The sequence below is a fragment of the Vulpes vulpes genome, chromosome 6 (genome assembly GCF_048418805.1).
Source record: "Vulpes vulpes isolate BD-2025 chromosome 6, VulVul3, whole genome shotgun sequence".
Classification (NCBI taxonomy): domain Eukaryota; kingdom Metazoa; phylum Chordata; class Mammalia; order Carnivora; family Canidae; genus Vulpes; species Vulpes vulpes.
The window spans coordinates 101,827,072-101,844,707 of record NC_132785.1 but is presented as its reverse complement, the minus strand read 5'-3'; the positions used below and the strand labels follow the sequence as shown (position 1 = coordinate 101,844,707).

The 17,636-nt window shown below is 39.9% G+C and overlaps 1 protein-coding gene across 2 annotated transcripts in view; it reads left to right on the top strand.

Annotated features, from left to right (window-relative positions):
- Window positions 1-17,636, top strand: part of ATP6V1D (ATPase H+ transporting V1 subunit D) — a 21,341-nt gene extending 3,705 nt beyond the window's left edge. Inside the window, exons 2-9 of one of the 2 annotated variants that reach the window (XM_026008419.2) lie at window positions 1,040-1,157; window positions 10,606-10,685; window positions 12,028-12,095; window positions 12,778-12,822; window positions 14,468-14,571; window positions 15,160-15,226; window positions 16,301-16,379; window positions 16,958-17,636. In XM_026008419.2, the coding sequence (XP_025864204.1) occupies window positions 1,040-1,157; window positions 10,606-10,685; window positions 12,028-12,095; window positions 12,778-12,822; window positions 14,468-14,571; window positions 15,160-15,226; window positions 16,301-16,379; window positions 16,958-17,099 (703 nt within the window). In that variant the 3' untranslated portion in view covers window positions 17,100-17,636. Of the gene's footprint in view, window positions 1-96; window positions 1,158-10,605; window positions 10,686-12,027; window positions 12,096-12,777; window positions 12,823-14,467; window positions 14,572-15,159; window positions 15,227-16,300; window positions 16,380-16,957 lie in introns of both variants that reach the window. The other variant, XM_072761773.1, reaches the window with a different exon arrangement.

Sequence of the window (17,636 nt, the reverse complement as noted above, 5' to 3'; positions counted from 1 at the left end):
GATTTCTGTAGTTTGTCACTACTCAGAAATATGTGTCATTGGTTCGTCTTGACTTTGGTATTGGGGTTTCTGATGGGAAAAGTTTGGAATAAGGAGGTAAGGAGATTTCTGTAGTTTGTCACTACTCAGAAATATGTGTCATTGGTTCGTAGAGTCATTTACAAAGTAATAAAATTATTGGTGATAGGATTTTGACAGGTGAGATGAAAACACTTTAATGCCATACTTTTAATAGAAAAAGTAATTAATGGTTGTGGTATCTTATACAAAAGGTTCAAAAGGTAATAAATATAGTAAAAAGTAAATACATATTTTCACTCAATCCCATTTCTTAAAGGCAGCTGTTACCAGTTTCTGTGAATCTTTTCTAGAACTGTTCTTTGTATCTGTATAAGCATATTCATCCCTTTCTTTGCATAAGAGAATATAATATAGATTATATTGCTTTTTTACCTTTCTCTTTTTTTATGACTGCATATTACTTCATTGTATGATGAACCATGATTTATGGAACATTTAGCTTTTTGCCACCTTTTTGCAATTTCAAGGGTGGAGTACTCATTCTTAACCTTGTATATATTTTTGTGTACATACGAGAGTAAATCTGTAGGATAAATTTCGCATAGTGGAATTGTTAGTCCCGAAGGTAAGGGCATTTCAATTTTTGATATTATGGACAGATTTTTTTTTTAAATGCTTAATACAGCTGTAATGGAAATACAGATATAATTTGAACTTGCAAATCAAATATTTTAACTATGGTGGTATAAAATAGGACCCCTAAGAAATTGTATTATGATTTAATGTTTTTTCAGATATTGATTAAAGAATTATTTCTGTTTTAAGTAAATGAACTTCTTATTTATGGAGCACTGAAGATGGAAATCTGCAGTGAGAAACTAATTCTAACTGTCAGCACAAATGCTATATATTCTTATTTTCATGACATCAAAAAGTAAAGCATAACTTTAATACTGTATTGGGGAAGTATTTTTATGTTTTTTAAACAGTGGGAATAAATATTTTTAATTTTGTATAGGGCACAGACCATCATGAAGGCTCGATTAAAAGGAGCGCAAACGGGTCGAAACCTCCTGAAGAAAAAATCTGATGCCTTAACTCTTCGATTTCGACAGATCTTAAAGAAGATAATAGAGGTAGAATAAACTGTGTTTACAACAGTTGCTTATTTTAAAGATACCTAAGGAAAATCCAGCATGGCTTTTGGCATTTTAATTTTTCTTTAAGTTATTTTAATTAAAATTTTTTCCTCCAAAAGTAAAAATACCATTATGACTAACAAGCTTCAGATCATTTAATAAAATATGGACTCATTACCCTTGCCTGCAAAGCCCTACTTGATCCGATCTGGCCCCTGCCTGCCACTCTGATCTCATTTGGAGCGTTCTCCCTACCATTTCCTTTCCGAACCTTTTCATTAGTTATTTCTCCTGCCTGAAATGTTCTTTTCCAGGACTTCTTTTGACTTGCTCCTCTCGTCATTCTGGTCTGTTCAGAGAGGCCATCCCTGATCGCCCAACCTGAAGTGACCGCTGTATTTACCTCTGTCACATTTTTCTTTCTTTCTTTTTCTTTCTTTCTTTCTTTCTTTCTTTCTTTCTTTCTTTCTTTCTTTCTTTCTTTCTTTCTTCCTTCCTTCCTTCCTTCCTTCCTTCCTTCCTTCCTCCCTCCCTCCCTCCTCCCTCCCTCCCTCCTCTCTTTTCTTTTCTTTTCTTTTCTTTTCTTCTTTTCTTTTCTTTTCTTTTCTTTTCTTTCTTTCTTTCTTTCTTTCTTTCTTTCTTTCTTTCTTTCTTCTTTTCCTTTTTAGATTTATTTATTTGTGAATGAGCGAGAAAGAGCAGGAGCATGCATGGGGGTGGGGGGGTCAGAGGGAGAGAGAGTCTTAAGCAGATTGCACTCAGCCCAGAGCTGGATGCAGGGTTCAGTCTCATGACCCGAGGTGAAACCAGTAGTCAGACACTTAACCAGTTGTGCCACCCAGGCTTCCCACATTTCCTTAGTTTTGTCATAGCACATACTAATGCATATTTTCTTGTTTGATTGGTTGCCTCCAGTAGAGAGTGTTAGTTCCATGAGAGCAGGGACTTAATCCTTTCAGCACTTAGTTCCTGTTCCCAGAACAGTGTTGGCACATAGTATGTTTCAACTCAGTACTTTTTAAGTAAATGATAGGTGAATACAGAAATACATTTAAAAAGTGAAGATCCCCTCTCACCCCCTACCCTTCTCTCATTTCCTAGAGATGTTCTCTGGAACACTTATAGTCTTTTTTTCATCATGGATATTTTCAGTAATATGCGGCTGTTATACATTATATAGTTAAGTTCTGCCTCTTCCCCCTGGCAGAGTATGGGTAGCTTTCTGCATCAGTACGTAGATCTGCCTCTTTCTTTATGATAGCTGCATGGAACACCATTGAATGGATAATGGGATTTAACCATTTTTCTGTTGATGAATGTTTGGTATTACTATTTAGTGGGTGAGGGTACTTTTAATCTTCATGTGTAGGTGAGTACTGACAACACGGACTCCATCTTTGGCCCTCCATCTTGTTCATGGCTGTGCTGTGACCTTCCTCAGGGCTCTGTGTTATAGGCTCCATGGAGGTTTAATGTTTGCCCTGACCAGAATGTAGGGAGGCATTGCTCTGATCCTCCCTAGAGTGGTGTGCAAGTAACTCAGGTGGGTGGCTGGCTCGCAGGAGGCCCCACTTGAGGTAACTAGGGACTAGGGGGGGTGGCTGGCCCTCAGGAGGTGCCACTGGAGGTAACTGATCAGAGTGGCTGGCCTGCAGGAGGCACCACTTGAGGTAGCTTTACTGTGACAGTCACACTATGCCCCTCCCTCTATAAAAGCAGGGGATTATGGGCCAGGTTTGGTGGAAGAGTAGTCTCTTGGGTGATTAGTTGGTCCAGTGTCTCCTGTGGGTAGGTTATCCTGAGTAAAATGGTGTAAATGGTTCTGGAAGACTCGTGATGTTTTTTATTCTCAGGGTGCCTTCTGAGTCTGGGGGATACTTGGCTGGCCCTTCTCCACCTTCTAAGAGGCAGCAAGCCAACCTGGAGATGAAATGAAGCCATCCAGGCCAGGCAAGGGAAGCCCAAGCTGGTGGCCACCACAGTGTGGGGAGAGGTGGCCTGGCCTACGAGTGTGGAGTTTCGGGGGAAATGCCCCAGGGGTAGTTAAGTGGCCTGTCTGAGAGGGGAAGGGAGAGGAGACTAGTGGTAGCTGGGCCCTCAGTCTGTAGGTGGTGGAGCGCTTTGAAGGAGTCGGGAGTCAGAGAAGACTGGAGAAGCATTGGTTCTGTTAATCTGTGAACCACCTGTATCTCTCCTCAGGATGTTGTGTCTGAGGAATCCTACAGCAGGAGGGACACTTGGGAATTCGGGCCGGCTGTGGGAGAGTGGAGAGCTTGGTTACCCACCATGGCTGCACACTGAAGGGAGAGCTGTGATGTCTTAAAGTGGGGTCCCTGGGGTAGTGGCTCTGATGAGGCTGACTGTGTCCTACAGGAGGAAGATGATTTACAGGTGCCCCCTCTGATTGCAGCAGAGCTCCAGGCCACTTTGCCTGAGGATGAGGGAGAAGAGATTCCCGCTAGTCAGGAAAGGACGGTGAGGGACTATTCTGCCTCGGACTCTGGATCAGGTCAACTGTGTTAGGCAGGGCTGCCACCAAGGGGTGGCAGCTTGGCTGTTACCACGGTGGGTACTGGGGAAGATGGTATCCTCTTGGAGGTCTGGGATGTCAGAAATGGCCCCAGTCACTGCTCAACCTGCCTTGCGACAAAAATTCTATGCCACAGTCCTGGGTGAGAATCTCATGCGCCTAGTTAGTTTGACTGGATAAATGCTAGAATTAAGATAACTTGGCCTAAAAGGGGGATGTTCTTTGATCTCCATGGAAGAACTACAAGTGAGTCTATGTGAACTGGTAATGAAACCTGCCATTTACACCTAGCAGTTAGAGACCTAGATAAAGAATACTGTCCTTTGGTATGGAAGGCCTTCTATTACAGTCAGCCACCAGGGCGTGGTATGGGACTTAGTATCTGTCCTCGCCCCTGTGGTTAATTGGCCCATTGCGACGGTAGCTACTATGATGGCTGGCTTAAGTAAAACCAAAAGAATCTGTCATAAGGGAAATAGGTTGAAAAACGGGAAAACAAATCCTCTGGATGATAAAATGGAAGAAAGGGGGCCCATCAAGTTCTCTTAATTATGGCAAGATCTAATTTTATATAGGACCCTGAGAAAAAATAGAGACAACCCGATTTGGTTTTGCTAAGTCTATGGAAAGTGTTGATTAAGGGAAAGCAGTTTATTCCTTTGGAAAGAAGGCTCAAAAAAACCAGGTGTGTCCCCGGGAGTTCTGCTAACAGAGGAATTTCAGGGGTGCATGCCTCTTACACCTAAAGACTAGGGGTTAGGGACATTGTGCTCTAGTGCATATAGTAGGGGTGACCAGAGGCTTCATGTTCAATTAACCATTTATTGGTCTCACAGTAACAGACTGTATTAGCTTTAAGAGACACTGGAACTGAACGTACACTTATAGAAACCCCTTGAAATTTTGGGGAGAAATAAGGGCTGTTGATGTTTATGTGGGATAAATTATCAAGGTCCTAGAAATTAGTCTCTACCTACAGATTGGCAGGCTTCCTCCCCATTTTTTTTCTAGTGCGTATTTCCCTCACTTGAATATTTTGGGCATAGATGTTCTACAGGATCTGGCTCTAACGGCAACAACAGGTTGTTTCAGGTTGCGTATCTGAGTAGTGAAACCTGTTTGGGTCATGCAAAATGGAAACCTGTACAGCTGCCTGTTTCTGGAGAGTGATAAACATAAAACAACATGAGCTACTAGAGGGACATGTTGAAATTACTGCTATCGTTAAAGAATTAGAAAAGGCACAGGTAGGGGAATCCCTGGCTGGCGCAGCGGTTTAGCGCCTGCCTTCAGCCCAGGGTGTGGTCCTGGAGTCCCAGGATCGAGTCCCACATCAGGCTCCCTGCATGGAGCCTGCTTCTCCCTCTGCCTGTGTCTCTGCCTCTCTCTCTCTCTGTCTCTCATGAATAAATAAATAGGAAATCTTTAAAAAAAAAAAGAAAAGGCACAGGTAATCAGGCCTACTCAGTGCTCATTCAGTAGTCAGTTTTGCCTATAATGAAATCTAATAGGACCTGCCAAATGACGGTAGATGATGGGCAACTCAGTAAAATTACTCTGCCTATCCATGTTCATTGTGCCTATTATAACCTTATTGTTAGAGAAAAATCATGGCATCTATTAAGACTTATCATTATGTACTAGACTTATCTAATGCCTTTTCCAGCATTTATTAGGACATGAATTGCAAGATTAATTTTCCTTCATATGGAATGGGAGACAGTGGACCTTCCAGGTGTTGCCCCAAGTATATCTCCTATCTCCATAGTCCCACAGTTTGTCACAGGTTGGTGGCCAGAGATTTGGAAAAATGGATATTGTCAGAGACAACAGTGCTTTATCATTATATAGGTGTAATGTTAACTTGTGATGATTTTATCCTCCCTGTCTTAGTCTGGGTTAATCAGTAAAGTTCCTGGGCATCACCTGGTCAAGTAAGACAAGTGATGCCAGAGACAGTCGTTAGTAAAATGCAAACCTTCTCAATCCCTAAAATGGTAAAGGAATTACAGGCTTTTTTGATTTATTGGGTTGCTGGAGACTTTTTGTTCCGTATCTAGTGATAGAGCAGCTATTAAGACCTTTTAAATGTTTTGGTTAGGAGGGCAAGCTGATGGGATTGGTGCAAACCAATAAGAGGCTGTCCTTTTTTGTTTTTGTCTTTTTTTTAAAAGGTTTTACATCTTCATTAGAGCACGAGCGGTAATAGAGGAAGCAGCAGAGGGAGAAGGAAAACCAGACTCTCTATTGAGCAGGAAGCCTGATGCCAGGCTCGATCCAGGACCCTGAGATCAAACCTGAGCTGAAGGCAGATGCTTAACTGACATGCCCCAATAGGAGGCCATCTTAAAGGCAAAAATGGCAGTAAATCAATTACAGACCTTGAGAGTAGTAATGCCAGATGTGAATTGTGAATTAGTTGTAAATTCATATCTAGAAGGGTTTGGCTGGGGCTTGTGGTATTGATGAAATGGAAAATGGATTCTGTTAGGATTCTAGTCTCAATTGTGGAAAGGAACAGAGCTGGGGTAGTCCCATGGAAGAACAACTATTAGCTATATATCTTGTCACTAAAACAGATGGAAGGACCATGAGTGCTGATTTACCTCTGATGGTATGCACCTCTTTGTGAGTAGGAGGATGAATTAAGGACTCCTTCAGCAGACCTAAGTGTGCCTGTGTCTGGGTAAGCGCATAGAAATGGCATGCTTACCTACAGCGGAGGAGCTCTTGCAATACCATCTCGCTATCTCATGAGCAATACTCATTACTAGGGCCAGTCACTTCAGTCAACCCAACACAACTTCCAGAAGTCATTGACACTTTGCGTCCCTTTCCCCAAGTAAAGAGGAAGGCTCACCTCTTGCGGATACATAGTATACTGATGGCAGTTGCCAGGGAAACTTGCCTATTTGGCATTCCTCTGCTAACTGTCTGGATTCTGATGTACTTTGGTTTGAAGAAGGAACTAAACAAAGTAGTCCGTGGGCAGACTTGAGGGTGGTATGGGTTGTGTTGACATATGAGCCAGTGCCCATGGATTTGGCTTCTGACAGCTGGGCAGTGTTATAAGGGTTGACAGCATGGATGCTGTGATGGCACAAAGAAGGTTGGGGTATATGAAATAGATCTCTGTGGGGAGTAGAATTGTAGGAGTATATTTGGGAAGTATGCCCTAAGCCTGATGCAGCTGTCCAAGTATGGCATGTGTCCCTGCTCACTCCCCATCCCCAGTACCAGGCCATTATGAGGCAAATGCTCTAGCCCAGAAACCAGTCCTGCTAGAGGAAATGCTGACCCTGTGTGATGTAGAGAATGGGTCTGTCATAAATCGGGACACCAACCAAGGTCCCAAAACCACTCAGCAAATAGTAAAAAGATTATATTTGCCTTTAAAATATTCCAATCTGTAAACTGCTGACAAGGATTGCTCTCAATGGCACCTCAGGTAATGGCTAAAGTGCCATACCCTAGGGTATGTTGGGTGGCCTATGAGCCCCGTTTCTTGCTGGCTGATAAGATTACATAGGCCCTTTGGCAGTATTGGAAGGGCACAAACATACACTGACCTGTGTGGACACTTGCACAGGACTTATCCAAGCCTTTGCCTGTAAAAGAGCTAATTAGGCTGAAGCTATAACAGATTAACAGAACTGGAGAGCATGTACAAACTCCGACTCCCGATTGTGATCAAGGGATATGTTTTACTGGCCATGCATCCAAGAACGGGCAGAGGCGTGGGCTATCTTGTGGACTTCCCACCTGCCTTACAGTCTCACTGCTGCAGATCTAACAAAGGATGAATGGACTAATAAGAAACACATTAAAGACTGTCACTAGGCAGCTCTCTCAAAGGATGATCTCCAAGACTAACTGGTAATTCAGCTTTTTAAAGCTGTACATGCATAGCAGGACAGACATCTACGTATGAACGCCTAACCAGCAGCACCCATGCAGCTTATAGCTCTTGGGTGCGGGTATTGTTGGGAGGTCTGAGGGCCCTTGGGGGTGGAGGGACTCCTTTTGTGATTGTTATAAGACTTCCATCTGGTAAGGCTCTAGCTAGTTCATTGGAAATAGACTTGGAATGCCTCCTCCCCGTGGCTTGGTGTCCTAATTCCTTGGGCCCAAGGCCTCACATCTAGTGTTCCTAATACAGTGGTCAGGGCCCAACACATGCAAATAATTGCTTCAGAATTTCTGACGCTTGGTATTAAGGTAGGGTTGTTAGTATGGATGTCTACATACAATGTAGACACAGCCTCTGATGATACTAAGGGGCAAAATAAAAATGGTTTCATCTTCTAGGGAAAATACCAAAGCCAGGGATGATATTAGTTCATGGGAACTAAACCACAATTCTGTTGTTGCTGACTGAAGATTTGCCGTATCTGTTACCTATAAAACATTTCTTACCGCCCATAACCTTGCATTGTTAATGTTTCTGTTGTGTCTGGAAACATCTTGTTATAGGCCTTACATAACTGAAATTTACAGTTGCTCCAGCTGCTGGGTGTGGAAAGGACTTCTTCACTGGGTGGCTGGGGAACCATTGTTCTAAGTATTTTCTTTGGTCTTATAAGTATATTAATATTGCTGCTGTGGCATAGGGATGTCACCTATACCACAGCACGTCACCTCCCAATACCTGGCTGTGTGGCTGTTGTGGAAGAATGGCATGTAAAGATTATGCAGGCCGTAAAGATGTTGAGCGTAGAGTAGAGGAGTGCTGACAACACTGACTGCCTGGTTTTTCTCCTCTATCTTGTTCATGCTGCACAATGACTTCCCTTGGGGCTGCATGTTCCAGGGCCCATGGAGGTTAATGTTAGACCTGACTGGAATGTGGGAAGTGTTGTTCTCACCTTTCCTAAGTGATGCACAAGGGTGCCACTTCAGGCAACTAGTAGAGATGGCTGGCATGCAGAGAGTACAGCTTTAAGTAATACCCTTTGACCTCCCTGCTGTGCCCTTTCACTCTATAAAAGTGGTTATGGTCCAGACTTGGTAGAGAACAGCGGTGGAGAATAGCTGCATAGCTGCCTGGATTGTCTTCTTTATCTCTCCCTGTTGGTAAGTTACCTAGAATAACTGTGTAAATAATATGGAGTGGTTTGTGTTGCTTTTCCATCTCAGAGTGCCTTCTCCCTCTGGAGGACACTTTACTGTCCCTCCTCCATCTTCTAACAGTATGTGTGCTAGCATTTCTCCAGAAAGTTCTAGAATCTCAAGGATTTACTTTTTTTTTTTTGAGAGTGAGAGAGCATGAGGGGAGGCAGGGGGGAGCAGCAGACTCCCTACTGAGCCCAAACCTGGGCTCCCCCCAGGACCCTAAGATTATGACCTGAGCCAAAGACAGACACTTAACAGACTGAGCCACCAAGGTGTCCCTATTCATTTAAATTTTTGATGGATAACTATTCTCCAAGTTATACTAATTTATGTTCTTACCAAATGATCGATGGGAAGACCTGTTCTCCCAAATTCTTCCTAACTGGTTATTAATCTTTATTTGTTGCCAGTCCGTTGGGCTAAATTTGGTATCTTTTTATTTTTTAAAAGGTGATTTATTTCAGAGAGAGCCATGGAAAGGGCAAAGGGAGAGGAGAATCTCAAGCAGATTCCATGCTCAGCATGAAGTCTGATGTGTAGGGCTTGATCTCATAATCCTGAGATTATGACCTGAGCCAAAATCACTAATAGTCGGATGCTCAACTGACTGAGCCACCCAGAGGCCCCTAAAATTAGTATCTTTTAATTTGTACTACTTTTGATTATGAGGTTTAACATCTTTTCATGTTTATGGGTTATTTGATTTTTTTGGTGACTTTTATCTTTTTGTAGAAGTTCTACAAATATTCTAGTTTGTAAAATGCTAAAATATTTCCTCCTGGCTTTTAACTTCTTCAAAATACATTTTTTATAAAGCTGACTTTTTCTTTTTTTTTTTTTTTTTAGATTTTAATTTTTGTGAGAGAGAAAAAGAGAACGCTTGTGAGTGCGAGTATGAGTGGGGAGAGGGATAGGGAGAAGCAGACTCCCTGCTGAGCAGGGAGCCCAATGTGGTGCTCATGTGGGGCTCTATCCCAGGACCATCTGTGCCAAAGGCAGACACTTAACCAACTAAGCCACCCAGGTGCCCTAAAAAATATTTTTTATTTGGTCAATCTGTTAGTCTTTTTTTTTTTTAAACAAGGCTTTTGGGTTATATACAATGCTTAGAAAGGCTTAAAGAGATTAAGAAAATATTTTGTGTTTTATAGTTATTTTAAAAACTTTAGTAACTTCTGGAGTGTGTGATGTGAGGAGGTGGGGACAAGCTCATTTTGTTATTGGCTGGCCAGTTGAATGGTCTGTTACTAAATTTCTATATAGACCTGTGACTGTTTCTGAACTCTTACATTTCATTGACTTAATTGTCCCTGTAATTGATGTATTTCCTTATTGTAACTATGTGTTCCTTATTGGAACTATATGTTTTACATATAGTTACAACTCTGCCCACCTGCCCCAGCTCTTTTCTTTTCAAAAAGATTGGATTTTCTCAAACATTAAATATTCAGATTTATATTAAAATCACTATGCCATTAAGGTTTTGACTGCAGTGCAGTGAATTTAAGAGATTAATCTGAGCACATTAGTATGCACCCATTCAGGAATAAGATGGATCCTTCAATAGAGATTGTTTTCTGTTTCTTAATGTCTCTATTCAGATGTTTTAATTGTAAAACATGTGGTTTTGCAACACTGTTAGTGACCATAACCAAAACTGTCCAAGCAAAATTGGATGTTTTTGTTATCAAGTCAGTATTTTAGACCTGGCATAAAATACTGGCTACTAAAGGAAAATGATTTTCATGTTTTTTTCCTTGTAAAAACTTTGGTTGAATAAGTTGTTGGTTTATGCTTTTCCAGACTAAAATGTTAATGGGTGAAGTGATGAGAGAAGCTGCCTTTTCACTTGCTGAGGCCAAGTTCACAGCAGGGGACTTTAGGTAAGAAGACTTAATGGGATATTTTGAAAAAGTGCTTTTATGTTCATAATTTCACTTAAAAGCTATTCTTAATGAAAAAGCATCTAAGCATTAAAGACAAATGATGGGGTTAAAAGTATTATTATTATTACTCAATTATCACCCTAACACCAGTGTCTTTATTGTCACCCACATGTGTCTGGCTCAGAGTTGTAGACTTAGGTTACTTAACATTCTGTAGTCCGTTTTCATTTAACATTGTATCCTAGATGTCTTATTTTCATATAGTTGTATAACTTTTCTATAGATGTACATAATTTATTAACTGTTTCTCCTAATGGTGAACTTTTGGGGTGGTTTTAGATTTTTGGATTGTTAGAAAAGATGGCATGAACATTTTCATGCATAGATATTTTTGTTTCTGTAGAATTACTTCTTTAGGCAAAGTTGGAGAATAGAATTGGTTTAAAGGATGTGAATTCTGCGTTTTTTGTTTACATCAACGTATGCTTTACATACAAAGTCTGTAAAATGGTTTAGTTTTGGCTTTACAGGGGTTTTGCCAGTTTTGTTGTATCATTCTCCCCAAATAAGCTTGTGTGGTAAACCAAGCAAGCATGTTCATCTCCTTTTAAATTCAGTGCCTTTAAGAGGTCAAATGGCTGTTTGGGGACAGAGATGGAAATTGTTTTCAGGGTTTTTTTTTTTTTTTAATCGTCTTTACCCAATGACACAATGTCTCCATTCCTAGAGTGTGTCATTTCAGAAGCATTACCTAATGGCAGGTTTTACAACCTCAGGGGCATAAGGCCTCTTGAAGAGATGGACTTTAATTTTTGCTAGTGTTGGTAGAATGGCAACTTGCATTGACTTCTAGCAGAGGGAGGGAATCAATAGTATGTAAGTGGTATGTGAATGTGTTTTAGGGTGGTTTGGTGAAAACACTTTATGATAAGAACAGGTTGGGTTGGGTACTCAGACAAAACCAGATGGAAGTTAGGTTCCAGGGTAAGGGAATTGAACCTCCTACTTAGCCAAGCTAGAAGGTTTGGACAGCAAACCTAGAAGGAAGCAGTTTTCTCTAAATTACATTAGCTGAATAAAAATCCTTAAAGTCACATCTTTGGCACCATATGCCTGACCAAAAACTCAAACAATCCGTGTACTTTAAAATCACTCTTTGTTGTTTTCTTACCATTAGAGCTTTGAATATTGTTCATTGCTCTCTGAGGCCCTCCTCTGGCAGCAGTGATTTTTCTTTTTCCGGAAAGACAATTTTCAAAACATACTTGTACTACCTCACTCTTGCTGAAAATGTCACTCTAAAATCTCAATTAAATGAAAGCCTTTTCTTTTTCTGCAGCACCACAGTTATCCAAAATGTAAATAAAGCCCAGGTGAAGATCCGAGCTAAGAAAGATAATGTAGCAGGTAACTTTTCAACTCTTTAGAATCCTTAGGAAGAAGACATTTGAAAATTAATCTGTTTATAGGCAAGATCTTCATGTCCTAATTAATCTCTTCTACTTAGAACAAGTTGATTTGCTTTACATGTTAAAATCTTTGTAACTGGTTGTTTCCAGAGGAAGGGGTGGGGGGGGATAAAGTTAGTTATACACGATGAATACGTTCTAGAGATTGGCTGTACAGTGTAGTGCCTATAGTTAACAATGCAGTGTTGTGTATATAAAAACTCAGGATAGCTCTTGTGTTGAGTATTAATACACACACAAACAAGAAAAGGGACACAAGAAATCTTTTGGAGGTGATAGATACGTTTGATTGTGGTGATGGTATCATGGGTGTATGCAGGTATCTAAATTTATCAAAAATGCATAATTAAATATGCATTTAAAAAAATTTTACGTATACCTCAAAGCTGAAAGGAGAAAACTGTAACAGCTAGATGTCTTATTACTCAGGATAAGTTGATTATTAAATAGGAATGAACACTTAAGATACCAGGTTCCTTAAATTGATTCATTGAAATCAGTAAAGTTCCAGATAGTCTCTTGTCTTTTGAGTATTTGCTAAAAAGAAACATAGGGAACAATGGTAATTAAGAAACTACTTCAGAGACATGTTTGTGAATCCACATGTTTGTTTTTAACAGGTGTTACTTTGCCAGTGTTTGAACATTACCATGAAGGGACTGACAGTAAGTGTGAACCTTTGGTAGTGATGTCTCTGGGTTCTCTAGATTCCTCTTTATTTTTAATTTTTAAATTTTTTTAAAGATTTATTTATTTGAGAAGGATGTAGAACACGAGGGGGCTCTACAGGGGGCATGGAGGGGGCAGAGGGAGAAGAAGCAGACTCCCTGCTGAGCAGGGAGCCCGATGTGGGGTACTCTCCCAGGACCCCTGAATCATGACCTGAGCCAAAGGCAGACAGACGCTTAACCAACTAAGCCACCCAGGTGCCCTCCAGATTCCTCTTTAAATGAACCTTTTTCTGGAAAATGGGTGCTAGATAGGCTTTCTTAGAGTTCAGTGGTTCCAGTGTTAGCATCCTTCTTGAACAGTTGGGAGGAATCAGTTAATAAAAGTGTTATGGCAGGAAGTCATAAAACATTGTAATGTCTTAAAATAATTTATTTCAACCTATAAATACATAAACATAGTCGTTTGCCATTAAAAAAATTTAAGGCTGTGGCCTTTGAGTAGGAATCCACTAATTAGACTTCTGTGTTGTCTTTCTACATAAACTACGCCCATAATGCATTGTTCATAATTTCAGTTTGTTTCCTTAAGGTCTTAGATTCTGTGATGCAGTCTGAATGCTAAATATTCCTAAATTTTGTAGCTCTCAATTTTTTACAATTGTCTTAGCATTTCCTAATTTGATAGCATTTTTTGGGTAATGACATGTCTTTATTGCATCTTTCCAAAATAATCGACTTTTTTTCATAGGACCAACAATTTTTGGGACTCATTTTCCATTGGTTCACATAGAACATTTAGTGTAGCTCAAATAAAGAAATGGAGCATCCTAGAGAGTCACCTGTTAATGGAATATCATTGTACTATGCATACCAGGCCATATGATGCCCAAGGAAATGGGGCATAGGGTGGTAAAGTGAAGGTTGGTTAAAAGCTTCACCTATAGTTATATTTAGAATAGTTTCCTTGGGAAGAAAAACATGTTCACTGTTACTCTTAACTATAGAGAACAGATGTTACCAGAGGGTAGGTGTGTGTGCGGGGGAGGGGATGGGTGAAATAGTTGATAGGGATGGGTGAAATAGTTGATAGGGATTAAGGAGTGCACTTTTTTTTAAATATTTTTTTTTAGATTTTTATTTATTTATTCATTATAGACACAGAGGGAGAGAGAGAGAGAGAGAGAGGCAGAGACACAGGCAGAGGGAGAAGCAGGCTCCATGGTGGGAGCCCGATGTGGGACTCGATCCTGGGACTCCAGGACTGTGCCCTGGGCCGAAGGCAGGCGCTAAACCGCTGAGCCACCCAGGGATCCCCAAGGAGTGCACTTGTAATGAGCACCAAGTATTGCATGGAAGTGTTGAATCACTATATTGAACTCCTGGAACTGTTACACTGTACGTTAATTGGAATTTAAATAAAAACAAAACAAATGCTTAAAACCACGTATCAGAAAAACCAGGCATATTCATTTATCAGCATGTCCTGGGGGAGTGGGATGGGTGCTTCATGTTTGCATCTTAACAGGGTTTAGTGAATTTGTTTCTCCTTATTTGGAGAACTTCTGACTTGTTCTGGGGAAATTTATGGGGAAGATTATTTACTCTGTAATTACAAATCTTGTCTGACTGGTTCTTTCAGGTTATGAACTGACTGGTTTAGCCAGAGGTGGGGAACAATTGGCTAAATTAAAGAGGAATTATGCCAAAGCAGTGGAATTACTGGTGGAACTAGCTTCACTGCAGGTAAGTAGCAGAAGAGCTGGAGAATTCCTGCTACAGTTTGATATTTAAGAGCTATTTGGAGAAGATTCGCATCTTGAATCAGAGCATCCTTTACTTAGTGCTTAAAGCTATTTCTGATTTTATATGAAATAAGCCAGAGGGGTTTTGATTTCTGAAATGGTGACTTTGGCACCATTGTCCCCACTTACTACTAACAAAATATGTGTGTAGTAGAAGAGTTTCACTCTTTGGTAGGTGAGAATAGCAACAGCCAATACTAGATTTAATTGTAAATATAACATGGTTTATGCATGAAAGCTACTCTTTTTCCCCTTTGTGGCCAGTTAATAGAGATATATATGTAATATTACCTGATTCTCTCCCCTTGCCATTTTTATGACTTTAGGTGAATCTGAAGTAAACAAATTATAATAGCAAGGAAATAGTGTTAGCTGTATGGAAACCTCATAAGAATTTTTTTGCTTTTTAAGCATGTCGAAAGTAGTTTTGGTTTCCAAATGTTCTCTATAAGTGCAGTCTGCATGAAGCCAAGTGAACAGGACATGATTAGGAAGACTTCATGCTTACATTATTGTCCTCTTATTTTAGACTTCCTTTGTTACTTTGGATGAAGCCATTAAGATAACCAACAGGCGTGTAAATGCCATTGAACACGGTGAGTGTAAGCTGCTGTGAGGTTCTTTGTCCACTTGTCCATACCTCCACATTTGTATGGGAATCAAGCCCTGATCACGAGGTGAATAAGACCTTACCCTCTCCACAGTGGGAAGGGCAGTGTGGGCTAGTAGGAAGGGCACAGGAAGGTGTTAGTTATGTATGTGGATTTGGGGGGGAGTTACACAAGGGAATCATAAGTTAAAAATTCTGAAGTGTTTTATTTCTGGTTATGAACAAAGAACAAAACTATTTTTCAAGAGCCCTGGTGTTTTCTTTAGTTCTTTCCAATGATTCAGTAATCTTTTTGAACCAATTAAATATTTAACTTGAAATCCCTTTCCTATAGGCCTTATATCCTGCTCTTCTCCTTGATTCCTAAAAATTTTCCTATTGGATGCATTTATTTTCCATCTCTTATTTCATTATTCTGTAACTGTGTGTAATACTTTCTGTTCATCAAGCTCCATTTTCACTAAAGAAATATTCAATTTTAAAGTAAAGGAACAAATTTTGAACAGTAGAGACGTTATTTTGCTGTTAAGGAGGAAATTATCTCATTTTTAAAAACTCAGTACACCTTTCCTGACCAGCTGCTAATGCCAGGCCTTGTAAATGGAATTCCAAGCCAAACAAAGTGGATAAAGTAATGGTTCCAACTCTTAGCAAGTTCCCATTTTAGAAGCAGATAGGCAAATTCTGTGTAAAGTAGCACCTATGATTAACCTAAAACTCAACTTAGTCCCACTGCCTGATGATCTACCTTTTAACAGTGGATTGAATTTATGTTTAAAGTAACATCTGTGGTTCAGTGTTACATATTCATATAAATTCAGTATATTCACTGTTGTATATATTGTGGTCCAAAGTTATCTGTCCATAGAAAGGATGCTAAGGGCATATACCGAAATAGTTATTTTAGGGTGGTTGGATACTTTATTTTTTCTTTTTGTTTTATACGTTTTTGCATTGTAAATGTATATTAATTTTACAATTAGAAAAAATCTACAGATGAACATTGGCAATTTGAAAAAAACGTTTGAAGTTCTCACATACATATTTTTTTAAACCCTAGTCATCATTCCCCGGATCGAACGTACCCTTGCTTATATCATCACAGAGCTGGATGAGAGAGAGCGAGAAGAATTCTATAGGTTTGTTGAAATTGGCAGTTACTGATCATTTTTTGTTTTTCATATCCCAAAGGCTTAATTTGTTGAGACTGTTGGCTTATGTTCTTTAGAATTAGCACAGCCTGTATTTTATTCTGATAAATGAAAGCAAGACATAATATTGGCAAAGGCTGTGGAGACTATGCCATGTTTTGCACATATTTAAAATAGGACATCTCCAAAAAGGCCCTTAGGAGAAACTATTCATAGACTTGGTTAATCTTTGAAATAATAATTTAGATCGGGTAAACTGGAATTTGTCAATCAATGAATACGTATTGCATGATGAACATGTTCTAGGAGAAAGTATAAAGTACTTGGGGGGCATTACATAATAATATAAATCATACCATTAGAGAATTAGCCAGTACTCCGAGAAATGATGCATGTATATGAATTGGTTATGAACAGTTAGGGCTGGTAGGGGCAACAGATACTAAATAGGTAGTATATGGAGGTTAGCATTTGTAGGTGTTTATTACCCTCTTTATAAAAGTAGCAGAAATCAAATCTACTTAAAACTGGAAGTGTTCAGAAAATCCCCTCCTTTTGTTTTACAGGTTAAAGAAAATACAGGAGAAGAAAAAGATTCTCAAGGAAAAATCGGAGAAGGACTTGGAACAACGGAGGGCAGCTGGAGAAGTGATGGAGCCTGCTAATCTTTTGGCTGAAGAGAAAGATGAGGATCTTCTGTTTGAATAATCTTTCCTGCTCTGGTTCTTTCATAAGCTCTAACATGGCACCATTGTAATTCACAATGTGTAGGTTTGGTATGTGTGGCTATTTATTTTTTGGCCTAAGAATTTCACTGGTGGTAAAATTTCCTTGGATGTTGGTTATGGGACTACGTTTGCAAAATCATAATTCAGCAAGCATTTATCTCATGAGATTTGTAGAGCCTGCCCAGGAACCTGTAGAATTTATTCTGCAGAAGCAGTACCCTACTCCAATTATATCTGTTAAAGTGCTCTGCTTCCCAAGCATATTAGGAAATTCCCATTAGGAAGCCACAGTGGCCTCAGGCCAGCTGTCGCTGTAGCACTGTTTGTTCCTACCCTGCTCCAGCACCTTGGCACTGTCCTCAGATTGCTGCAGCTGCCCTGTGTAACCCTGGTGCTTCTCTCAAGCTTTATGAAACCCTATTTTTCCTTGCATGACAGGTCTCTGTCCTGTCTGTCATGGGAGTTCTGCCAATTTTAATGTGATTATGGTATAAACAGTAAAATGATTTAAAAATGA